Genomic DNA, 26,817 nt, shown 5'->3' with positions numbered 1-26,817 from the left:
CACCCCAGCCCCCCCAAGCATGCCATGCATACATCCCCAAAAACAGACATCAATGAGCACAAGTTTTACTTACTTGAATGAAGCATGGTACCAAAAAGGATAATTGTTTGTGTACTTGAACAGTACCATTTGATTCACTGCCTATAGCAAATATTAACAGTGGTATAGAGACCCAATTTATGCTTGAAATTCATAATTTTTGTGTAAGGCTCAGTTTCTTGAGTTTCCTCTATTTTAGTAGCTCGACTACATTACACTACCATATTCAAACACATGAAGTTTCACCTCCAACAAGCCCCTCAGCATACAAAGACCAAGACAACATTTCAAAAGCTATGGCTGAATGCTGAAAACGCTAGTGATGTCGATGGCTAGAATCTGCAATCATGACGAGGCTAGGGGCTGAAATCTGATGGCTATCATAGGCTGAAATCGCTGGCTGTTCTAGGCTGAACGCTGATGCTACAGGGTTGAAAACGCTGATGAGAAAAGGCTGGAAATGCTGAGGTGCTGATCCTACGAACACTGAGGCTGCAGGTCCTTCTATTGATGCTGCCTCTTCCACTTCTCCCAGCACTGGCCATGCTGCCTATATAGGCCTAAAAATTTGGGTCGAGCAGTGTCAAATCAGTCCCCACGATCCAGAAGTTGAAAAGTCACTTATAAATAAAATGCAAGGCTAAGAGGTGGTTCACACGCGGCTAAGTGCACATGCTAAAACGCGGTACTGTGCAAGAGAGGGTATGCAACTATGACCAGCCTCGACATGCTAGACTACGTGAAACCGGCCCATAGGGCGGTATACTTCGGTTTTCACCCGAAATTCTTTACTTTACTTTAAATTTTCACACAGAGAGAGAACTTTGCAAAGGTAACCTGCGACAGGAATTAACACTCAAAGCACACACATAGCTCGGAAGCTAGAGTGCTCCAAGCAGACGCCGACAACTTGTAGGCCCCAAAATTGGCGCCCCTTTCAGTATTTCTTTATTCTTTAAGAGGGTATTTACCTGTATCCAGCTAGATACCACCTGTTCCGGTAAAATTTCGGCAACATAACAGCCCCAAAACTTGCCCAAAACTAATTCCCTTGCTAGAACTCACTCCCACTGACATAAACCCTCTGATTTCTACCCAAAAACAGTAAATTCAGCACGCTGTATTTACTGGTTTTTTCCCTGTTTTCAACCCTAAACAATCCTTGCACTGTCCTCTATCAGTGGGGCACTATTCCCAATGGTTCTGGCATCCGTATGGCTGAAAAACAGTCCAAATTCAGTGCATAACCAACACTAAAAACGCACCTGTACGGTGAGGTTATCACCCTCGCGGGTGCCTGCTTTTGGAGCAGCAGTTAGCTACTCTTGTTCCAGCTCAAAGAGGCTCTTGCCTCAGCAAAAACGCATAAGACCTCACAACTGTACATGGGTCAAATGAAGAGCCCTCTTGAGGGGCATCACATTACTACACGTAAGGGGGAGAGAGAGCAGTGTGAGGTGTGAAGGACATGACTTCTTGCACCACACTGTACATGAGAGGGAAAGCTTGCAATCAATAGCTCTTAACCTATGACAAAAACTTGCAAATGAGCTCTCTCAGCTGGAAATTCAGCGCTACCTTCTTCTGCATGAGGAAAGTGCACGAAAAGATGCCACTTGGCACATTTACAAGCAATTTCCCGTTTCGGGGTTGCCGCTTAAAATCTCCCGACTGGTTGCCCAGTTGACTTTGCAATAGAGTTCTAAAATGTTCCCCTTGTCATTCCGGAGGTAATGACGCGAACAGATTTCATGGTCCGGAATAGCAGTTCCCTAAATTTTAGGGGATGCTTCCGTTGGAATCCCACTGCTCATCTGACCATCTATCCCCACTGGAACCGCATCCAAAATGCAATGTAGCCCAACTGTCGCGTACTTTCCTTAGGTGACCCTACCTTGGCATTGTGCCTTTATTGAGTTCACTTCGTAGTATCCACCAACTTGCTAAGTGCGACGGGGGGACCTACATGATCTTGAACTAAGCCTAAACATCCTTTTACTATACGAATTCCAGTGCCGACCAACTTCCCGTCTGTGGGTGAAATTACCGTTCACATTGGCCATGCAATGTCCGACTGTTTGCAACTTCAAAAAGAGGGTCTCAAAAATTAAACAAAAATCATTGGAAGGAAAACAACTAAGGTTAGCAGTTGCCACGTCCTCGTGACATACCCCCCTCTTGAAATCCCAAACGTCCTCGATTGCATACCATAAATACATGCCACTAATGATCTTGTATTGTTAGCACTCTTTTATCATCGCATGTATCCGCAAGAAAGGTCGTAACACATAGATACAAATGACTTAATGAGACCTTCATACTTTTGTCATTTCCATCTATTACACTGAATTCTTATGTACATTTGATGTGCGTCACACTGGACCACAAATGACTTCCTGAGATCTGGCAAAACAATTACTGGATCTGAAGTCAACTTTTCCTTTAAGAGACTAAAAGCTGAAATCTCTTTTTGGGTCCATCTGAAAGTGGCCTCTTTCTTTTGCAAAGCGTGAAGACGTGATGCTATCTCTGCAAAATTCCTGATAAACCTTCTATAGTAGGAACACAATCCCAAGAAGCTTCTGACATCGTGCACAGTCTTTAAGTCTAGCGATGTCTTAATAGCTTCAACCTGCGATCCATTATAACACCATCCTTTGAGACTATGTGGCCAAGAAAGTGGATCTCTTCCAAGAAGAATTCACTTTTCTTAGGATTGACAAGTAACATGTGACTGCGCAGCTCTTCGAACACAATGGTCAAGTGACGCATATGCTCCTCTTTATTCTTCGAATAGACTATCATGTCATCGAAGAATGTCCCAACAAATTGTTAATGCGAGCGGAAAATCCGGTCCATCATCCTATTGAACGTGGCAGGCGCATTGTTAGACCAAACGGCATCACTAGGAACTCATAAAGACCAAATGTCATTCTAAACGCAGTCTTGTGCACATCCTTTGCCCTTATACAAATTTGATGGTACCCACTCTTAAGGTCTATCCTGCTGAAAATTGCAGCACCCTCTAAACGATCGAGAATATCATCAATCCTTGGAATAGGAAACATATTCTTGATGGTATTCTTATTCAACGCACGGTAATCAATATACATGCGCCATGAGCCATCCTTTTTCTATACTAGGAGCACTGGGGAGCAAAAGGGTGAAGAACTAGGCTAGATCAGCCCCTTCTCTAATAACTCCTCAACCTGGCCCATAATCTCTTTCTGCTACGCCGCGCTAACCCTGTAGGGAGGTCTATTAGGTGGGCTACACCCTGGCACCAAAACTATCCGATAGTCCTCGGGGTCTCTCTGGCAGCAATTGCGACGGTAATGAATCAAAAAAACAGTCACTAAACTCTAGCAAAAATGCTGACCTTTCTTTGTCTAACACAGATAAATTTAATTGACAATTATTTGAGACATCACGCGCAAAAATCAAGTACACAGAAAGATGATTCTTTATTACAGAAATGATAGCCGAAGCAGATATAATAAGGACAGACTCCCCTTTGAGCTTTACATCCAAAACATCAGTTTTGCCCCTATGTTGAAGGGTGATCGTCTTGCCGAAGACATCTAGCACGCCATACATACTCTGAACATCCACGAAATTCCAAGTAGCGGATCGCACCCTTCCAATGGCGTTATATAAAATTCTTCTGTGTCTACATATGACTGAATATGCAGACGTAGCTTTCCAATAATGGGAGTAACACACTCTGAGTGGCCAAGACATGCAACTCTGCCTCTGTCGTGTACCCCATCTCTTCAGCTCTGATGCCCAGCTTCACAGCTAACTCTAGTGAGATAAAGTTTGGTTTGGCACCTGGATCAAAAAAGATGAGTGCCGTCTGCATTGTTTTTCCAAAAAGTGGCAGCTTTCCTGAGCTTAGAGGCCTCTGTAAAATTCCCTCTTGCATAAGCTATATCAAACTACTGGAGGAAAGTAAGAGCCTTTGCCTTATCCTCAAAGCTGCTGAAAGTGCTAAACTTTACAGTTGCACCACCTTCTTTGTAAGCTTTCGGCTTTTCCAATGCCTCCAAATTGTCATAAGGAATTGTCTGCAACATGGGCACTATAGTAGGAATCATCGGCGCGTCTTGGCCATTGACATTTTGTGTCATAGGTGCCATATCTCGCTGCTGTCCAAAAAAGACAGCCATGCCAAAATTACGTTGTGGCACCCCAAACTGGCCCTAGTTGCTCTGAAAACCTTGTTGCATGCCCTTGCTACCATACATGGGGTTTGGCATCATGCCTTGCATACCCCCAAACATTGTTCCTGGCATGTATGGCTGGCGTTCCGAGCGCATAACCAGCCATACTCTCGAACATAGATCCACCCCCGAAATACCCACGATGTACCGTGGGTGGTGGAAAAACTGGATGCATTGGCTCGTAACCAGTTCCATGTCCATTCATGACAGCATGCGGGCTCTGAAAGGTGGCGGGCATAGCCTGTGGAATAGGCGTCCTAACCACCTGTTCAAGGACGGGAGGAACCTGTTTTGGAGCCCCTGACTCTACAACATGCGAGTGTTCCCTATCCTGTTGAGACGCATAAAGTACTTGGGATTGAGCCTCAACAAGCTCTGTTCGCGGTGTAGGTTGCCTATTTTGTTGTGGCAATGGTGGCGCTTGCAAGAACTCCATTAACCTTGGGTTCTGCACCAATTGCAAAAACACATTCACCGCGGTAACTAACTAAGTCCTGAATGCATCATCCTTGTCACAAATTGCCGACGTGTCAAAGCCTTGAAGAAGGGAGCCGACTTGCAGATGCCGACTGAGGGGCCTAAACCTTAAGAGAACAAGTAACAGAAGAAGAAGTCCTACCAACTTATGGGGACCCCCCCTCCGATGGGGCCCCAGTGACATAAAGAAACTAAAATAAAGCAGGACCCGCACACACAAACTGATGACGTGGCAAATTTTTGAAAATTGCGCTGGCATGATGACGTGGCAGGCTGTACGGATTTTCGCGTTTGGCGTTGGCTGATGATGTGGCAGTTGTATTTCTGTAAATTACACTGGCAGCCAAACGCATTGCTTTTGGAACCAGAAGCTTTTGAGTTTTGAAGGCTTTTCACTGTAATTGCTTTTCAGGCCAAGGGCCTTTAAATATGAGGTTAGGGCTCATTCTCTGGCATGCTTCCTGGAGAAGGTGCAGCATCTCGAGTACCTGCTTGTACTGTATTGACGCAATATAAAGAAATACCGAAAGGGGCGCCAAGGTTTGGGGCCAATACTCTCTGGGGTGGAATTCCGCCACTCCGTGTCGCGTGTCGTCTCTCTCTCTCTCTCTCTCAGTTCAGTTGTTATTGAAGTGCTAAAAGTCTGTTCTTTTCTATTGGCACGCGGTGCCCGTCTTGTGACAGTGGTATCAGAGCTTCAGGCGTGTGCTACTCGGACTTATTAGCCACTCCCACCCTTACTTCATCGCACATCGGGCGCGCTCCCGTCTTCACCGCTCATGTCTTACAGGGCATAAGCCATTAAGATCACTTGCAAGAGAAGGATCCAAGATTTGTTTCGGGCGCGCTCCCGTCTTCACCGCTCATGTCTTACAGGGCATAAGCCATTAAGATCACTTGCAAGAGAAGGATCCAAGATTTGTTTCGGGCTGCTGTTTTTCTCAAAGACAGTACCATGCAGATGTCTATAGCTACCAAGCCGCACACTTCCAAGGACTTGGCAAGCTTTCAAGAAAAAAAAAATTTGCCCGAAGTTATATGGTTCCTGAAATTGTGCAACTTCTCGCAGAGTGGGGTATCCTGAAATGCTTGCCATGGAAACCCTAACAGATTATAACTTGAAGTTTCTCAACATCTCCCAATAGATGTCTCTTCACGATCAAATGACCTTGGAGGTCCAGTGCGATTGCTATCTTGGGACTACCATCGCCGCCAAAGAAACACTGTTTGTCCAAGAGCTTATGGACCGTGTTGTGCTCGGCTACGACCCTATGGAATGAACCTAACCCTAATTTTTTGGTGCAGGTTTCAGGATGGAAAGTCGGTCGACTTTTCGAGCTCGACTGATGTTGAGATTGCTTTTTGAGTTTGAAATTTGTTTGAGAACTTGTTTGGTGATCCTATTTGGAATTTGTTTGAAATGGATGGTATCTGTTTTGAACCTGTCTTGGTGCCGATTTGAATTGTTTGACTCTGGTTTTAATACTCATTTCAATGATTGGTGATTTTACTCCCGGGTAGAATAGTGAGAAATGATTGAAAAGTGTTGGTTTCTCGACATCTCCCAATAGATGTCTCTTCACGATCAAATGACCTTGGAGGTCCAGTGCGATTGCTATCTTGGGACTACCATCGCCGCCAAAGAAACACTGTTTGTCCAAGAGCTTATGGACCGTGTTGTGCTCGGCTACGACCCTATGGAATGAACCTAACCCTAATTTTTTGGTGCAGGTTTCAGGATGGAAAGTCGGTCGACTTTTCGAGCTCGACTGATGTTGAGATTGCTTTTTGAGTTTGAAATTTGTTTGAGAACTTGTTTGGTGATCCTATTTGGAATTTGTTTGAAATGGATGGTATCTGTTTTGAACCTGTCTTGGTGCCGATTTGAATTATTTGACTCTGGTTTTAATACTCATTTCAATGATTGGTGATTTTACTCCCGGGTGGAATAGTGAGAAATGATTGAAAAGTGCCCGGACCCTTGTGGTTATGTGCGGGGGGAGTATTGAGAATGATTGAAAAGTGCTGGTTTTTTTTACTCATGGCCCGGGGAGAGAGATGCGCGAGAGCAAATCATCGCCCTACATGAGACAAAGGAGAAGGCAAGCTTTCCATCAAAGCTGTGAACCTACACCCACTACTCACACACACTCTGTAAATGCACTTGTGTTGAAAATCAGCCTCCACTCTCAAAAATGGGCGTCCCCTCTTGGGATGGATCTGACAAAACATTGTGGAGCTGCCAAGTGTCCAGTTTGCCCCTTTGGTTCGATTCCCCTAGTTCCCACCAATTTATAAAGTTATAAGTGACTTGCCGAGTGGCCCAAATTCCATTTGGTGCGCACAGGCTTCCATTTGGTCAGAATTCAGTGCTAACTGGCCACACCAGTCCCAGACTGCTGACCGACCTAGACTCTCGATGTGAGAAACCCGTTCGCTTCCGCCGCAGCCATTTCACACTGGCCATGCAATGTCCACTTGCACCTTTTCAAGGGTTCCGGGGAAAACAAGTAAAAATAAAATAGATAAAAATATGTAGTACATATTTAAAGAAGGCAACATGAAAAATACACCTCCTGATGACACCCAACCCTTAAAATACTGCATGCGAGAAATACATGCTGATATCTCCTGATATCACATATAATTTATGATGGGAATCAAGGATATACATTTTCCGAAAATGTAGCATTGGACGATCAGACAATCCCACCAACCTAGCTACCACACATATATCAAGCATAGAAGTTTTCAAGTGTACTCTCAAGCACAAACTTCTCTTGCCAAATTCTATATGGAAAGAGTAGATACAATTGCTTAACTACTCCTTTGAGCATCATGAACCATGCTCTCACCTTGCTCCATAGGGCTACATCAAGTCACTATGGGTTCCATCTGAAAGGCTTCAAGATATAGTTGCAATAGTTGAGGTGAATCAACCAATTTAAACTCTTCCATCCATTTAGCATCCAAAGATGGATAGTTCTTGAACTTCACCAAATAGCGTCTTGCAACCTTTCCTCTAGCCTCATCCAATTCTTCCACTTCGGGTTGTTTCTCATCAAGCATATTCTCTGGCACATCACCAATAAAGGGCCTTAGAAGGATGACATGAAAAGCATTATGTATTTTCCAGCTTTCTGGTAGCTTCAACCAGTAAGCTACATCCCCGATCTTTTCTGAAATTTGAAAAGGATCATAATATTGCATGTTGAGCTTAGGAAACAAATGTTCCTTGCCTTTCCTTTTCCTGGACTTTTCAAAGCGCAAAAGTACCAAATCCCCAAGTGAAAATACAAGTTCACGACGGTCACGATCGGCAACTTTCTTTTGCTTAGCCTGAGTCTTCTCGAGAGCAATCTTTATCTTCCTATATGCTTCATCCATATCTTGCACATACTTGTCTGCCTCAAATATCTTGTTCTTAGTTTGCAAAATGCGTGGGACTTTCTTCCCTCCTTCCACTATCTCAAATGGTGGCTTGCCTATTGACGTATGCACAGTGCTATTGTAAGCATATTCAACCAATGGGAGATGGTGTGTGTTCCCAAGTTGCCTTGTGCTCTTAACACATAACATTTGAGCAGATCTAGGACATTAGAATTTGCCTCTTCTGACTGTCCATCAATTTGTGGATGTAACAAAGATGAGAACTTTAGCATAATGCCCATGTTCTCAAACAATGCCTTCGAGAAAAGACTCGTCATAGGTGGATCCTTGTCACTGACAATTGACTGAGGCATCCCGTGATACTTAAAGATATTACTCATGATTATCTTGACCATGTGTAGCTTTATCTTCTTCCCAACAGAGATGAAATGGGCCTGCTTACTGAACCTACAAATGATATTCCAAATCCCATCATTACTTGTTTGCGTTCTTGGAAGATCAAAGATAAGTCCATCGCTATGCTTTCCCATGGCCTATCGGGGATCGGCAATGGCTGCAACAATCCCAGTTGCTTTTGCCTGTCAAATTTAACTTTTTGACATACTAGGCATGATCTTACAAATGTGTCAACATCTTGAAGTAAAGTTGGCCAATAGAAAAATGCCTCAACCTCTGTCACTGTCGCATCAATTCCACGATGCCCAGCATATGGTGGGGCATGACTTTCCATCAAAACCTTTGGCCGTAACTGTTTGCTAACGCATAACTTTCCATGCATCATGAGAAAGTCATTCTTAAGCATATAGTGCTCATGATGTTGCCCATCAATAAGCTGATCATAGATCCTTGCAAAATCTGAATCTTTAGCATATTGTTTTTTTTTTTTTTTTTTTGTAAAATGATTACCGTTAGCTTCTCTTTCAAGTGTTTGAAGGCTAGAATTTCCTTGGCTGCCCACTTGAAATGACTGCTTTCCCTTGTAGTGCATGGAGTGGAGAAGCAATCTCAGCTAAATTTCGGATGAACCTCCTATAATAGGAACATAAGCCTCGAAAGCTTCAAATGTCATGTACGGACTTCAAGTCTGTGACCTAATTGCTTCCACTTTGGCGGGATCCATGTGTACCCCATCCTTTGAAACAATGTGCCCAAGGAAGTGAATCTCTTCCAAAAAAAAATCGCATTAAGGAGTAACCTGTCCTGCGTCGCTCATAGAAAACTGCCATCAAGTGATCCCTATGCTCCTCTTCAGACTTTGAGTAGACAATCATGTCATCAAAGAAAGTATCCACGAAGTTTCTATGTGGTTTGAATATTCTGTCCAACATTCTATTGAACGTGGCAGGAGCATTTGTGACACCGAATGGCTTAACAAAAAACTCATAGAGACCAAATGTTGTCTTGAATGCATGTTAGACATGCACCACTCTGCTGCTTCACAGGTCTAGGGCATGCATGTACAGCTAGTGCGCCTCCGGGCTGGCCACCCATAGCATATGCATATAGGCTGCATTGTCTTGCTGCCCACTTCTGGGCCGGCCGCCTTCCCTCTTGTTCGGCCGTTCGAGTTTGGGGCCGGCCGCCCACTTGAGTTGGGCGCCCACCTTGGGCACCTATATATGGGGCCAGGAGGGTACCCATTTCATAGATCACAAATCTCATCTGGCATTTGTACGGTCTTCAGGTTTATGGTAGTCATAGGGGTTGATCGCCCCCTCTTCCCCATACAAGCGTTAGTGTTCTCTATCTCTCTCTCTCTCCTCTCCTCTCTCACGCTTCCGCACACGCACACTCACATGGTATCAGCAGCTTTAGGCTCTCCATGGTCCTGGCGCATCACCCGCATATGGTACTCCTCCCAAGGGCTGGATCAGCCAGCGTTTTTGCAATAGCCAGCATTGGGGAGCCCATTCTACAGCGATCAGCCCACAAACAGCCACCGATCAGCCTTTAGAGCATTTCCATTGCGGAAAACTCTTCAAAAGGCAAGCAATCATCAGCACCCCATCAGCGATCATCAGCACCCCATCAGCGTTTTCACCTCAGCCCTAGCGTTTGGAGGTTCAGTAGCGTTTTTGGGGCAATTGGTTGCATTTCCATAAAGGACATCAGCGTTTTGTCCTCACGGGCCTCTACGATCCTATTGTGCTTGCGTTTTCAGCACTGGGGAGACCCATCGTCTGCATTTGGCAGAGTTACCTCTCCATCCCCTACCCCTCATTGCCTTGACATTGGCTAGGCATTTACCTCTTCTAGAGCAGAAATTTCTCCTTGCTGCGTTTTCCAGATTTTCTGTGTTCTCAGCATACGAGGTGAGGAACACATGATATTTCCTTTGCCTCGCCGGCTTGGCATCCGGTGCCTTGCCGGCAACAATCCTCTTCATCTGCTACAGTTTTTAGCCATATACACCTGCTGTTTTCTCTGTTTACAGCCCATCAGGGGCAGTGACTTTGATTCACCATCATCCCTACACCCTCTCACTGCTCCGGACCCTGCCAAGAGCGTATGAGCACACTGAAAATCGCTGGACAGAAGCGTTTTCATCACCTCGCAGTTACGTTTTTGGGTGGACAGCAGCCACTTGGCTTGTGTTCACAGAGGATGAAGTTACCTCCTGCTAGGACACCATCAGGTGGTGGTCCGTGCGGCCTCTCAGTGACTGCTACAGTACACGGTCTCTTCGACATCAGCTTGATCATCTACGGGCGTACGATCCTTGGGAGATCCATTCAATCCCATTCGGCGGTTGTGCACTCCAGAGGGACGGTGACTTGTGGTTTGCTATGGACACACCTATGCACTCATCAGAGGAGTTCACACGAGATATGGCCATGCTCATGGCATATGGGATTCCAACATTCCCAAAGAAGACACCACCATCTTGGATGGACAGACACTTATCACTTGACCTCAACACGTCAGATCACTTGCTTACCCAGGAGCATCTACATGGACTTAGGGAGAGGATCTTGGATCTCTTCTTGGACAGGTTCATGCTTGGATCTACAGACTGGAGTGGGACTTCAGTGCTCTTGGAGAGTTTACCTGTGAGATGCGAGAGATTAGGCATCCCGCTACTACATCTGGAGTAACCCGGAGCTTGGCTTGAATGGTAGTGCAGTTGCTCTCCTACATGATTAGGATTGCTACCTTCAGAGTTGCTTACACTCACCCTCGGTAACCTTACAACAAACTTATCCCCCAACCTGGGCAGTAGCCACTCCCAGCTCATTTACATTGAGAGCCACACCAAGATGCGGTTTGGTGGCGTTGTTGGCGCGGATTTTGCTTTGGAAGACACCGAAGGATTGGAGGCAGGAGAGACAAGCAAGACGGTGAAGACAGATTGGTCTGGCCTTTCCTCTTCTCAGAGGTTATTCACGACGCAGACTTCTCAGTCTGGCTTCCCTTCTTCATACAGGATGATTACAGTGTAGACAGTTTGGTCTGACCACACCTCTTCTCAGAGGTCCTTCACAGCGCAGACTGTTGAGTCCGGCCTTCCCCTCATCTCGGATTACCCTATCTACTGCCAGGACACCATCCGGTGGTGGTCCGTGCGGTCCCTCGGTGACTGCTGCAGCTTACAGTAGCTTCTACAGTGCACACTTCTTAGTCTGGCTTTCCTTGTTTCGGAGAACGTTTATGGCGCAGATTGCTACATCTGCCCTTTCCTCGAGTTTACACAGCTTAGCCACCTGGCCACACTGGGTTACAGGTTCATGCATTGACAGGCTTAGCTGCCTCACCACACTGGGTTACAGGTTCATGCATTGACAGGCTTTCGTTCATTCTCATGACGGTTCCTGAGCTTCTCCATTTTCTCCAAACGGTTTGACTACACACACCCAGATCTTATTGGGCAGGACACTTGCAGGTCTATTGGCACTTCTTTTACGACAAGGAGTTGTTTTCACACTAAGTTCGGGACCTTCACGCAGTATCTTCACCCTACATTGGTGGAGTACAGCAGTTTGCTACATTGCTCGTGGACGGAACTTTACCATGGAAATCTCTCGGAGGTTGGGACACCGCAGATTGCTGCTACACTCATGGGGTTCGTCGGAGTATTGTCCTTCAATGGACATCACAGCAAACATCTTCATCATTTGCCTCACATCCTCGGCTTCACCCGGTTTGTTCAGCATTCAGTGTTGAGAGGGGGTGTTAGACATACACCACTCTCCTGCTTCACACGTCTAGGGCATGCATGTACGGCAAGTGTGCCTCCGGGCTGGCCACCCATAGCATATGCATATAGGCTGCATTGTCTCGACGCCCACTTTTGGGCCAGCCACCTTCCCTCTTGTCCGACCGCCCGAGTTTGTGGCCGGCCGCCCACTTGAGTTGGGCGCCCACCTTGGGCACCTATATATGGAGCCAGGGGGGGTACTCATTTCATAGATCACAGATCTCATCTGGCATTTGTACGGGTCTTCATGGGGGGTTGATCACCCCCTCTTCCCCATACCAGTTCTCTCTCTCTCTCTCTCTCTCTCTCTCTCTCTCTCTCTCTCTCTCTCTCTCTCTCTCTCTCTCTCTCTCTCTCTCTCTCTCTCTCTCTCGCACTCTCACAACGCAGTCTTATGGACATGTTTTGGCCTAATGTGTATCTGGTGGTACCCACTCTTTAGGTCTATCCTGGTAAACAATCACGCTCCCTCAAGCCGATCAAGGATGTCATCTATCCTCGATATGGGGAACCTGTTCTTGATGGTATTTTTATTCAAGGGGCGATAGTCAATGCACATGCACCATCCTTCTTCTACACTAGGAGTACAGGCGAACAAAAAGGGGATTTACTGGGCTGAATCAACCCCTTCTCTAAAAGCTCGTTGACCTACCTCATAATCTCTTTCTGTTGGGCTGCACTAACCCTGTATGGTGGTCTATTCGGTGGACTAGAACCTGGCACAAGATCTATGGTATGATCCTCAAGTCTCTCAGGAGGTAACTCCCCTCGCAAAGAGTCCGAAAAACAATCATTGAAACTGCTCAGAAAAGTTGACCTATCTTTATCTAAGGTAAGACAAATTAGATACAACTTCAGGTAGTTCTTTTGCAAAGATCAAGTACGCAGAAAGATGATGGTTTATTACAGATGAAATAGCAGAAGCAGAAAAACTGGACCAGACTCGCCTTTAAACTTTACATCACTCTATGTACAACGGTAATCTTTTTGTTGTAAGTATCCACCATAGGATGTAACATGCAACATCATGGGAATCAGGATACCCAATAACACATCACAGCCCTCAAGTGGCATAATATGAAACTCTTCCGCATCCACATAACTCTGAATGTGCAAACGAAGCTTCCCCAAAATGGGAGTAACAGGCTCTGAATGACCTGGGCATGCCAAACCTGCTTCACAAGTCATACCCATCTCCTCTGCACAAATGCCCAACTTTGATGCCTATTCTGGTGATATGAAATTTGCAAGGGCTCCTGGATCAAAGAAAACCAAGACTGTATGGTCTCTAACTTTGCCCTGAGCTCTGCACAATTCCGTGGCATCTATGTTTGGCTGGTCACCAACCAAATCTGGGACAAGTCCTACACTCCGCTTTGACTTCTTTCCTTTATGCTCTTGACTTTTCATCCTTATCCAGTGACTTCTTTTGTGGACATTCATTCGCAGAATGTCCCCCCTCTTCACAAATGTAGCATTTCTTGGCCTCTCTTAGAGCTTTCCTTTCTTCAAAAGATTTACCAAAAAAATGCCTTTTTGTCCTTGTCCTCGCCCAGAAAAAGATTTAGACTGCTTCTTGGACATGTCAGCTCCATAAGTGGAGGGTTTCTTTGTGGGAGGCACAGAAGGCTTTGCTGCAGCATTGCCCTTGGCTGAAAACTATTTACCCTAGGACCCCTTCTTGTGACTATTAAATCCATCAAAACTTGACCCTAATTCAACAATGTGGACCACCATTAAAGCGCACAAGGGAGTGGCAGCCTTGCGTATCTTTGAAGACTCTATGAAGTTTCCTCCATCATAAGCTGCATCGAATTGCTATATGAAGATCAAAGCCTTCAGTTGATCCTCAGTTCCCTTGAAAGTCTCAAACTTCACTTTCTGCCCACCTTCCTTGTAATCCTTAGGCTGACTCAAAGGAGTCACTTTGTCATAAAGAAGTACCTGCAAAAGTGGTGCTCCACGATTGTCCATTCCAACACTCACATCGCCTGTTTTACCTGTCATACCTGCATTTTGGGCATATGGCTGCGAAAAACCAACCATACCAAATTGTGTTCTAGGCACTTTGAATTGACCATAGGCACCCTGAAAACCTGGTTGGACACCCATGTTCCCATACAGAGGGTTACCCATGCATGTTTGCATTGTCCCAAACACATTCCCTGACATATAACTTGTGGAAAGTGCAGCCATAGCTTGAAACACTGAACCACCTCAAAAATAGTCAAGATATGAAGTAGGTAACGGAAGGGTCTAACGCATAGCCTGCTCATTACTCCCTTGACCATTCACGAAGGGTTCTTGTCCTGGTAAAGCAAATTGCTTGGGATTAATGGACATTGCTGGTTGCTCAATCACATGGGCTTTCCCTCGAGCATCACGAGTCCTCTGTGCATTGGAAATCTCCTTTTCCTGCAAAAGCTCAGTCATGCCCTGTGTCGGAGCCTAAAATTCCTGTGTAGGAGCCTGTAAGAACTCCTGCATCCTTGGGTTGTTAGCCTACTGCTGAAACATTTCCATGCAGCTACGCAGTTGAGCTCTGAACAACCTGTCCTTTGCTTGAAGGGTTGAAGGAACCTGCTCTGTGCCATGTGAGGAAGATCCCTCTTCAGGTACTTGGTCTCTCTTCTCTGCCATAATGACAAGCTCTGTGTTGCTTTCACCCACAACAATCCACGCTACATTTCTTGAAGAAAAAGTGGCTATCCCGTCGATGGAACCATATAACCGACCTATACAACGTAGAGGGCAGCACTAATTCAATTACCTGTTAACTTTGCACATAGCACTGAGAAGAAAAGAGAACACTAATGCGTCCAGCGACTAGAATGTCACTGCGCACACAAAGACTGACACCCTGTAGGCCCCAAAGACTGGTGCCCCCTCCGGTATTTCTTTATTCAATTAAGAACACACGATCCAAACATGTAGATCAAAGTCTCACAAAGCTGTCCAAACCTGGCGAGGGCTGAAATTGCAGGTTTTTGACCCAATTTCGGCATTATAACCACGCCAAATCCCCTGTAGGTCAAAATTACCTGTCTTGGACAAATCCCCTCGCAATTTAGAAGCTTTCTGGTGAGCTGGAACAGAATTTCAGCGTGCTCTGATTCTCTGTTTTTCCACTGTCAAGTGCCCCAAACACATACACGCATCCCAAGGCTCCCTTGGGGTTCTCTTGCACTTTAAATGCGAAACCCTAAACCTGCAGAAAAACACAGCAGGCTGTAATTCTCTGTTTTGGATCTTTTTTAGCGGAGCGCACATCTACGCATGCCTCAATGACTCTCGCACGCAATGGAATAGTCCCCCTGTGATTCGGACAAGTTTTCACACGAGAAAACTCTTCAAATTCGCAATCTTTCGCGATGGAACTGTGCATATGTCACGTGACACATCTAACCCTATGTGTACGTGGATAAGCTACTTTATGACAAGGGTTCAATTAGCCTAGCTTAGGAAGTGTTCTGGCACTTTTGTGAGTCTGTTCGCAGACCGTGCATGTCCAAACACTTAGAGTAGATGCATATCCTCTGGTTGCACACAACGTGATCATCAGATTACAATCAAAATCCGTCAAGAGCATTTACAGTGCAAAAAACCTATTTTCCCTATTTTAGCCAATTTTCACTTATTATTTTTAAGTGACTTTGTTGGGAAACTGGGTAGGGCAATTTTGACAAGCATGTATATAAGAAACCCTAGCGCTAGCACTTTTTGGCAAAAGAGACAGCACGAACACCTTGTTCAATAGGCACCTTCTCAGGAAGACCCCCCCCCGACCGCAAGCCTGGCGTTTTTCATCAGCAAAGCCTAGCGTTTTCAGCCATCAACAAGAAGAGCCAGCGTTCTCCTTCCATTGCAGATCAGACCTAGCCTTTCGCATTTGCAGGCCAATCTGGCGACAGCAAGACATCAAGATCACTAGCGTTCTTGCATCAAGTACCAGATCAGCCCCAACGTTTTTGGAGCAGCATAGCAGCCCAACGTTTCCCAATTCCATCGCGACAAAACCCAGAATAGCATCAGCGTTTTCAGTTTCAGCATCAAGACTCCGCAGTAGAACCCTCGAACCTCGCAGATCTCACCTTCCCGCAGCAGATCCTCGCCGCACGGTCAGATCCAACGTAGTTTGCAGTTTCAGCCCGGAAAATGCAGATTTCAGCATCTGCGTTTTCAGCGCATCGTCGTCGCATTGTCATCATCGACATCGCCATCGACCTAGGGTCAGAATTCAACAGATAAAGGTTTGTAGATTTCAGCCCGTCTCGTCGTCCTCCTCGTCGTCGTCGACATCGTCGGCAAGTCCAAAGCATTGTAGAGATTTGTGCAATCAAAAGTAGACCGCTCTCGCCATAGAGAGTGGGGCCTTCGGAGGAGGGTTTGACAACATTCTGGTGTCGTATTCTTCTCTCTCTATCTCTCAGTCTCATGCACCTTCATTCACAGTGTTCATCCACTTTGTTTGTGTCCATTGCACCCTCTCACTAAAGGAACGGAAGGCTCTCCCTTCCATAAGTAAAAGGAACCCTTGAGCACAGTTCGGAGCACTCATCTTGAGCAAAGTTCAACATTCACTTCCACTGCACCTTACAGCGTACCTGTGGGGGATTAGCAATTAGCTAATCCAGTTCCGTCAGAAGGCTCTTGCCTTGGCAAACGCGCATAAAACCCCGAGAACTGTACATAGTCAACTGAGAAGCCCAACTAGTGGGGCATTACCATATGTGCAAAGGGTAGAGAGATGCACAAGAGCAAATCATCGCACTACATGAGACAAAGGAGCAGGCAAGCTTTCCATTAGAGCTACGAACCTACACCCACTACTCGCACACACTGTGTAAATGCACTTGTGTTAAAAATCAGTCTCCACTCCCAAAAAGATCCAATCTGGGGATGGATCTGACAAAACACTGTGGTGCCGCCAAGTGTCCAGTTTGCCCCTTTGGTTTAATTCCCCTAGTACCCACCAACTTATAAAGTTGTAAGTGACTTGCCAAGTTGCCCAAATTCCATTTGGCGCACACAGGCTTCCATACTCATCATAATTCAGTGCTAACTGGCACGACCAATCCCAGACTTGACCGACTAGACTCCCGATGTGAGAAACCAGTTCGGCCGCAACCATTTCACATTAGCCATGACGTCCACTTGCACCTTTTCAAGGGTTCCGGGGAAAACAAGTAAAAATAAAATAGATAAAAATATGCAGTACATATTTAAACAAGGCAACGGGGAAAATACACCTCCTGGTGACAATCAGCCCTTCATTCCAAATTTACCCTTTGGTGGCCATCTGCAACCCCTCATCGAGACTCCAAAGGTGCATCAAATCAGCCCCGAAGGTGCTTCATTTTTAAGGTTTACCGCGGCGACATTCCCCATTCAAGTCAGTAGAGTCTGCATGTTAGGTGCAGCAAAATGAATGTTTGTGCTTTGCTTAAGATGAGTGCTCCGAACTGTGCTCAAGGTTCCTTTTGTTCTTATGGAAGGGAGAGACTTCCGTTCTTAATGAGAGAATGCTATGATCACAAACAAAGTGAATGGATATTGTGCGTGCAAGTGTATGAGACTGAGAGATAGAGAGAGAAGAGAGATATGACACCAGAGACGTAAAACCCTCCTCCGAAGGCCCCACTCTCGTCGGCAAGAGTGGTCTCTTATGATTGCACAATCTGGTACAAATGGTATGCATGTGACTGATGCAAGTCTAGGCTATGATGACGACGGTGATGGCAAAGTCGACCTAAGGGCTGAAATCTGCAATCTTTCTATTGCTGTCCAAAAACGCTATGGGCTGAAATCTATGACTAGTCCAAAAACGCTGATTTTGGGGCTGTTTTCTGTGAGTCTTTGTCGTTGAAAATCTACAGGTTTAGGACTGAAAACAGAGGTCTCTTTAGGCTGAAAACTGATGGTCTTTCCGGCCCGAATCTGCTACCTTTTTAGGGCTGATCTTGCATGTCTTCTGATGATGAAAAACGCTGCCTTGCTGAATCTGAAAACGCTGAATCTGGGACCAAGAACGCTAGGGGCTGAAGTTGGACCAAAAACGCTAGGCTGATGTTTCTGCTGGCGAGGATGCTGATGCAAAAATGCTATATGCTGTGACTTGCTGGCGATGGTGCTGATGCAGAACGCCAAGCTAGTGCAGTTCCAAAAACGCTAGTGGAAGGGGTTTTCTGGCGATGGTCTTCATGCTTGGTGGGGGAAACCGCCAAGGTCTTGATGAGAAGTTGCATGCTGAGCTTGGCTCCTCTTGCCTCTTCTCCCAAATAGTGCTAGCTCTAGTTTGCTTATATACAAACTTAGCAAAATTGCCCTTCCTACTTTTGTTGGAAAGTCACTTAAATTAATAAGTGAAAAATGCCAAAAATAGGTAAAATGCACTGGAAAATTCCCCTGACTGATTCTGATGGATTCTGATGGGAATGCTTATAATCATGCTGTGTGCAACCAGAGGATATGCATCTATACTAAGTGACTAAGCATGCACGGTCTACGAATAGACTCACAAAAGTGCCAGATCACTTCTAAATCTAGACTGACTTGACTGACTGAACCCTGATCATACTGTAGCTTGTCCACGGACACATAGGGTTGGATGTGTCACGTGACATCCCCTCCTTTTCAAAATGAGGTACTGGTACCGAACTGTATGGCGTCGAGGGAGATCGCCAATAGCATCCGAAATCCTGGAAGGGACTCTTCGCCGGCCCACTCTGATGTGTGGGTCGTGCGGTACTTGAACTTCATAAAGGTCTGCAACGCTTGCTTCTTTGGGCCGCGCCGAAAGCGACACAAAGTCTTTTGTGGCTCCTTCGATGCTTCAACTTCGTCTAGAGTCATGCTTTTTTCTTCTTCAAGAATCTCCATGGCTGAAAATTCCTGAAACCATTTCCAACACAAAAACATGAACATACCTATTCCATGTAAGGTGAGTGGAAAAAATCTTGTCTTCCTAAAAGACTGTGCATGCAATGTAGATGAACCAATAGACGGAATGCCAAACCGTTCACCACATACACGCAAACAATGAGATCGAATCTTTCTCTTATGATCAAGAGCAATCAACTATGGCAATTCACAGCTGAAATGCCCATGCTTGGTGCTCATTCTGTCATGTGCTCTTTCTATAACTGTGTCAGGCCAAGGAAGAGACATGGAATGTGACTTCCTTGAATGCATACTTTTCAGCTTTTCATGAACAATCCGCATACATCCGTGCTCATTCATGAGTGGAACGTGCTCAACGTACATGTCATGCCTAGGAAAAGGGATCACAGAAAGACGTTGACCAAAATACAGGAAACGATCACGAATGAAACACTCGAACAATGCGTGCGTATCAATCATGCGAACACATAATACTTCATGTGAGGGTTCTTTGGACCTAGGCTCGAGAGCCAAGATCGGTTCTTCCTGAATGATCGAATCGTCCTGTGGGGGTTCTTTGGACCTCCACTCGGAAGCCAAGATCGGTCCTTCGTGATTGATCGAATCTACAACGAGGTTAGCTTCGCTAGAAAAAGCATCCACTAACACATCATCCTTGTGAACAATCACGTCATCTTTATGCAACTCATCATGCTTGTGAGAAATCACATCTTGATCATGCAAATCATCATGCTCATCATTATCATCCAAATCATCATGCAAATCATTGTCAATCAAATCATCATCATGCTTCTCATAATCATGCAAATCCTGTGTGTCATGCTTGGGAGAAGAAGAGACTGAGAGAGTCTCCTTTCCCCAAATCTCTTGCATCTGTGCCTGAACTTGAGAAAAGAGTCGCCACAACTCTTTGTTTTGTCGGTCGCTCTGTTCTTGTCTTGCTATGGCTTCCTTTCTTGTTGCTTCTCTTTCTACTTCTCTTTCTGCTCTTCTTTCTGCGTGTCTGTGTTCCATTTCTGCCATTCTTTCTGCATATCTTGCTTCGCGTTCTAACTTCCTTTCCATAAACATCTGATCCAAAGCCTCCATAGGAGTTAGGGCAATCCTTGATGTAGATGGGGAAGGGGGAGGGTCGGAAAAAACTCCTGGTGGGGAAAATTCTTCTTCGCCTCTCTCATGCTCATCACCTCCAAGCGAAGTATCCATTCCGCTTCGAGTGATGACCATTCTGAAGTCGTGGGTTCTTGTGGATTCTTGTGGTCTTGGGTTCTTGAGTTCACAAGGAACTTTGGTTCTTGCGGGTCTTGAGGTTCTTGAGGTTTTCTTTCGCTTGCAAACCGTGTTTGAGAAGGATCTTCTCTTCACCCGAGTTTCTGCTCTTTTCCGCGGGCGCACCCCTTGGCGGCCTTGCGCTCACACCAAGGTTGCTTTTTCCCACCTCACGTCGATTGGCCGGCCACTAAGTGCACAGTCCGCTCTTAATGAGTGAAAAAAGGCACAAGGGGAGGCTGGACAAGCCCTTCTTTCCTGGGCTTCCTATCACTCTTCAAAAACACGATTAGGACATGTGTCCCCCTTCTGACATGTGTCCCCCTTTCCCCTTTTGTGAGAGCTTTATGTAATTAATAAATGCAACTAAACTCTCATTGGACCCCTTTGCCTCCTGGCCAATAGGAATCAGGCAAGCCATGGGCTGCTGAATGCTCATTGGACCCCTTGGGAGACTGTCCAATAGTCTTCTAGAGAGCTTAATTCTCATTGGTTCTTTTATTAAGTGTTTTTAAATTAATTAAACTAGATTTACTCTAGCCTAATTCTCATTGGTCCACCTCCAAGGCCATCCAATAGGAATTGGGTACACCTTGTGGGCATCTGGGCTAGGGAGCTGACACGTGTCCCTCATTCCCTTTGTGTAAAGGGAGCTTGTGTGTGTGTGTGTGACTTTCTCTCTCATCCCCTACAAGCAAGGCTCGCCCCCTCCTATGTAGGGATTGCTAAAGACTTTTGGGGCACACACAAAGCATCCAATTTTCCCAAAGTTTGACCTTTGGACACAACCTTTGAATTTTGGAACCTTAGCATTTTGGAAGTCTTAATGGGCTGAACCTTAGGGTCTTTTAAGCCCATTGTTGCACATGGCTCTTTTGCAGATGGCCCCCCCCTTTAAATCCCTATTTTCCCTCCTTTGGATCCCTACTGTGGCCGGTCTGCTAGCTTAACCAATATTCTAGCTTTTTCTCCCCTGGCACTTCCCCATATTAAATGATCACTTTAACATGAGAAAATCATTTAGGAGAATTGGATATTGATTATTATGACACTATGGGCTGAAATCTGTGACTAGTCCAAAAATGCTAATTTTGAGGTTGTTTTCTGTGGGTTTTTGTCGTTGAAAATCTGCAGGTTTAGGGCTGAAAACAGAGGTCTCTTTAGGCTGAAAACTGATGGTCTTTCTAGCCCGAATCTGCTACCTTTTTAGGGCTGATCTTGCAGGTCTTCTGATGATGAAAAACGCTGCCTTGCTGAATCTGAAAACGCTGAATCTGGGACCAAAAACGCTAGGGGCTGAAGTTGGACCAAAAACGCTAGGCTGATGTTTCTGGTGGCGAGGATGCTGATGCAAAAACGCTATATGCTGTGACTTGCTGGCGATGGTGCTGATACATAACGCCAGGTTGGTGCAGTTCCAAAAACGCTAGTGGAAGAGGTTTTCTGGCGATGGTCTTCCTGCTTGGTGGGGAAAACCGCCATGGTCTTGATGAGAAGTTGCATGCTGAGCTTGGCTCGTGTTGCCTCTTCTATCAAAGTGCTAGCTCTAGTTTGCTTATATACAAACTTAGCAAAATTGCCCTACCTACTTTTGTTGGAAAGTCACTTAAATTAATAAGTGAAAAATGCCAAAAATAGGTAAAATAGGTAAAATGCACTGGAAAATTCCCCTAACTGATTCTGATGGATTCTTATGGGAATGCTTATGATCATGCTATGTGCAACAAGAGGATATGCATCTATATTAAGTGACTCGGCATGCACGGTCTACGAAATTCGAATAGACTCACAAAAGTGCCAGATCACTTCTAAATCTAGACTGACTTGACTGACTAAACCCTGATCATCCTGTAGCTTGTCCACGGACACATAGGGTTTGATGTGTCACGTGACACTGCATTTGAGGTATTGCATGTGTGTACAGTCCATTTACGCGATCAAAAGCAAATCCCACATCGGTAACAGTGGTGGGGGTCCTTGAGAGGGTTGGTTGGGACCCCATCGGGTGTCCTCTCTCTCTCTCTCTCTCTCTCTCTCTCTCTCTCTCTCTCTCTCTCTCTCTCTCTCTCTCTCTCTACACATCGCTATCTTTCTCCCATTCTCTCTCTAAAAGGAACCATCATTCGTGCTAAGTAGCACACATTCAAGCAAGGAAAGAAGTAAAGATTTGTGGAAGTGTAAAGTCCAGATCTTGTCAACCATTTCAATTCTGTTGCACCTGACATAGGAAATGGTCTTCTCAATTCTCCCAGTTTTGGTTCCACATTCCACATGTATATTTTCTTTCGGATTCACCTACCTCGGGTGATCCAGTTACACAAGTACAGATTGTTGGAGAGTTATTGCAGTTATCCATAGTCCGAGCGTTCTCCCTTCAGAGGGGGGTGTGGAGCCAGCTTGGGAGTCCAGTTTCTCCGAACTACATCCTTTCAGTTCTAGTGGTTCCATGTGTAGCGGGCAGGATTGACAGTCTATTTGGTGGCTTTCTATAGCACCTTGTTCTTCTCTGGCAGAGCTTGGGTGTACGATCTCTTGATCTTGCCGTATGAGCTGCAGTCCCAACATTGATGTGTGTTCCTTTTTGCTGGATGTTTATTCCCGAATCACTCTGAGAGTAGGGTGATAATCTCTCAGGATGTGTTCCAAAAGATAAAGATAAGTAGCAAGAGTTTTCACTCTCCGTTCCAATGAAGTTTCCTCGGATACAATTTGCTATTCATCATGATATTAGTGAATTTCTTTGGTTCTTTGTCATCGGAGGGTTGATTTCTCAATATCCTCGGTTGTCCGCATTCTTTGGACTTTCCGTAGCAAATTAGAGATTCTCGTATGTGGTATGTGAATGGAGGTGCAGGTTTCCAACTCATTCCTTGAGGTGGAGCACTTGAGAGGTGAAAAATGATCCGGACATCCATAATTTATGCGTACACACTCAATTTTGATGCATTCTATTGGAACGGTTAGCAGCACTACCTTCTGTAAATGCTGGTTGTGCAACTTGTGAGTCGGTTGCGTTGAGGAGATTTTTGTTAGAGATGGATTTACTTTCAACGAATAGCATTTTACCTCTTGGACGTCTTTCGGGGGTAGTTGCTGGATGATACTACGGCACCTTGTATTATTCGACCTTGAAGTTATGTGGCAGATATATTCGTGCACGAAACCCTCTCTTTACAATTGCCGATTGCTCACTCCAGCTTTCTGGTCCTCCTTTCCGAGAGTTGGGAGGGGGTGTTGGCATCTCTCTCAATTCGTTCACTCGGTCCCACTTTCTCCTACGGACAGGTGTTAGGGAGTGGGGGCTGTTTTGTGGCCGTGCCCGGCCAGGGTGATGTAGTTTTTTGATGTCAGGACATTCCAACCATGTTTAGCTCACGATTTTCGCTTGGTTCCATGGCCAACAAGAGCCTTGCCCCAGCCTCACCCCTAGCCCTACTTGGCTTTTGGTGCCTATTTTTCTCCTATTTTCCAGCATGTATATGAGTGGGTAGAGTACATAGGGAAGGGGTGTGCCAGCCTAGCGTTTTGGTCTCGGATGCAGCAAGGCAGCACCACCGACAATGATGGGCAATATTGTGATCTCTCCTTATTTCCTCCTCACGGCAACCCGTCCCGTGGGCATTCAATGCAGAGGGCAAAGCACCTAGTTCTTGATACAAGCCTAGGAGTGCACAGACCTACATGTCCTCTAGATGGCAGCCATGCTTGTAGCCTTGAGGCATGTCCCTCTCTTTCTCCATTTCTCCCTTGATGCCAGGAGGATCAATCCAGGAGTGATAGCCCATGTGGAGACCTTGTCAGTGGTCTCCTGTGCAGGAGCATATGGCAGTAGCAATCGCAATTGTGTATACCTCGGGTCTATCCAATGAGCCATGTCTGATCTATGCCGGACCACCCTTGGTCGCTTATATGAGCAGCTTTTTATCAGCATGGAGAGTCTTTCCCAGATCTCTCTCTCTCTCTCTCTCTCTCTCTCTCTCTCTCTCTCTCTCTCTCTCTCTCTCTCTCTCTCTCTCTCTCTCTCTCTCTCTCTCTCTCTCTCTCTCTCTCTCTCTCTCTCTCTCATTTCAGATGTCTTATCTCTTTCTGATCTCTCTTCTCCACATGTGCCTTGTTTCATGTATGTGGCATTGCAGGTGTTCTAGATCGGAGTCGAGGCGTCCACTGGATTGCGAGCCAGTTCTTGTCTTCATTGCATCTTCCGCTGCCTACTTTGACAAGAGAGAGGTAGAAGCTGTTTCGCACTAACCTAGGGTACACCTGCAGAAGGTACACACGCAAGACGCCTACCACGCTGCTAAAAGATTTAAGAGACAAAGCAAGACAAACCCATCACATCTGCCCACTAGCAACAACTCAATTGCAGTTTAAAAATTTGAGTTTATCATCTTTTGATTCCGCAAAGCCTCAAGCAAAAAAGTTGAGACAAACAGCAATGGAGTATTAAAGAGTTGTGGCTTTACTCAGGTTCATTATAGTATCATGGCTCGGATTCTCTAGACCGTACCCACGCCACTTTCCTTATTATCTATCCATCACTTCACTATCACAGCTCAGATTCTCTAGACCGTACCCACTCCACTTTCCTTAGTATCTATCCATCATTTGGCTCTCCTTATTTCCATGACCTTCTAACTAACAAGTCTGTTGTGACCTTCTGCCCTCGAATCTGTGTCTCTGTGTCCGTGCCTTGGGATGCTTATAAAGCAACTGTTAAAAGGGTTGGACGGGTTCTCTCAAAAATGGAAGAGATTCTAGCGCCAGATAGTACTTCATACATTAGAAGAACCAACCACATTTCATGAATTCAAACAGAATCTGAAAGCATCAACAACAAAAAACCACAAAAATGCAAGTAGCTGGCAAGTTGATTATGAGATGAGCAGCAAATTTGTCCATGCATTGTGAGAAAACCAAAAAAAAATTGCCTTGAGTATCTCCTGGCGCAATGTGTATGCAGGGAATGAATTGCTTGAAGTTTATGGTAAGGAAGCTTACTTGTTCGATTCGAATGCGGATAATTCCACTGTAAGTTTTGTTGCGAGGAGCAGAAGAAGGCTCGTCTGCACCAATCTTTCCTCTACTTGACACTGAAGCTTCGCGCTCAGTGTTCTTTCCGTGGCGAGACCTACCTGTAGAGACCTTCTGCCCCATTTTGCTTCCTCCCTGCAAAGCTCGTGTGTTCTATGCAGGAAACGAAAACAACGACTGAATGTCCTAGACTAACAAAGGCGTCAGAAACTGTCAACAGAGTCCCACATAAATATTCGTACACTCAATCCATTTTAGTTCCTGTAGAGACTTTCTGCCCCATTTTGCTTCCTCCCTGCAAAGCTCATGTGTTCTATGCAGGAAACGAAAACAACGACTGAATATCCTAGACTAACAAAGGCGTCAGAAACTGTCAACAGAGTCCCACATAAATATTCGTACACTCAATCCATTTTAGTTCCTGGTCTTCGGGGTCAAGAAGTGTAAGGCGAATATTTATTCCCCACTACGGGCATGGGGGGTTCAATCTTACACGGGCATGGGAGGTGGTGGGATGATTGAGCACCGTAGATCTCGAGCAAAGTAAAGTAAACTCGGGTATCCGACATCTGTCACCTTGCCCCTCCCACCTCAAAGGATTGAACCCACAACCTGGGGATGAGAGCCATGTGCCCTAATCACGTTGTCTCCTCATGCCGTTTGTGGGGAATATGGCCATCTTTCTCGACTTTTGACATGCAAACATATCGCAATGAAGAAGTAAACTCGGGTACAAAAGTAAATTAGGGGGTAGTTGCTTGTGTACCCGAGGTTACTACCACAACAAGGTGGACTAGGCATTCTCAACCCTGTCACTAATGATATGGCTTTATGTGCTAAATTTTTATGCACCCTTGCCAGTTCTGAAGAGAGTTGGGCATGTATGGCAAGGGATATGAAAATGGAAGCCTGCATGAGATCTAAAGGTGGCTCATGGTCCAACCTCAGCATTCACAATAGACTTCTCCCCCTACAGTGTAAGGTCTCAATTAGGGGGGTTTACTGGGAAATTTATTGAAAAATGTTGTAAAGCCGTTGAGGTGCTCATTTGGAAGGAAGAGACCAGGTACTGGAAGGGTACTCGGGTCGCCATGGGGTCCTATTGTGGAAGACTTGGGCCTTATCAACCATTGAATTGAAATAGCCAGGAATCTTAATAATAAGGGTATTGTCACCTTGGATTCCTTTTGGGACTCTCAAAAAGGGGATTGGCATTCCTTGGAGCATCTTAAGCTATGTTGCACTCACTCCACGAGGAGATCCTCATTGGTAGACTTCTTCGAAAAATCTCAC

The 26,817-nt window shown here is 45.5% G+C and overlaps 1 protein-coding gene across 5 annotated transcripts in view; it reads right to left on the bottom strand.

Moving 5' to 3' along the window:
* Positions 1–26,014, bottom strand: part of LOC147464445 (phosphatidylserine decarboxylase proenzyme 2-like) — a 176,189-nt gene extending 150,175 nt beyond the window's left edge. The window contains exons 1-2 of one of the 5 annotated variants that reach the window (XM_086515047.1): positions 25,767–26,004; positions 25,492–25,677 (exon numbers count right to left, since the gene is read on the bottom strand). In XM_086515047.1, coding sequence (XP_086371173.1) covers positions 25,492–25,647 — 156 coding nt within the window. In that variant the 5' untranslated portion in view covers positions 25,648–25,677; positions 25,767–26,004. Of the gene's footprint in view, positions 1–25,491 lie in introns of all 5 variants that reach the window. The other 4 variants (XM_086515056.1, XM_086515065.1, XM_086515074.1 and 1 more) reach the window with 4 other exon arrangements.
* Positions 26,015–26,817: the final 803 nt, after the last annotated feature.

Source organism: Adiantum capillus-veneris, chromosome 1 (genome assembly GCF_014529385.1).
Source record: "Adiantum capillus-veneris isolate H3 chromosome 1, ASM1452938v2, whole genome shotgun sequence".
Lineage (NCBI taxonomy): Eukaryota > Viridiplantae > Streptophyta > Polypodiopsida > Polypodiales > Pteridaceae > Adiantum > Adiantum capillus-veneris.
The sequence above is the reverse complement of the archived record's forward strand: the minus strand, read 5'-3'. Positions and strand labels throughout refer to the sequence as shown.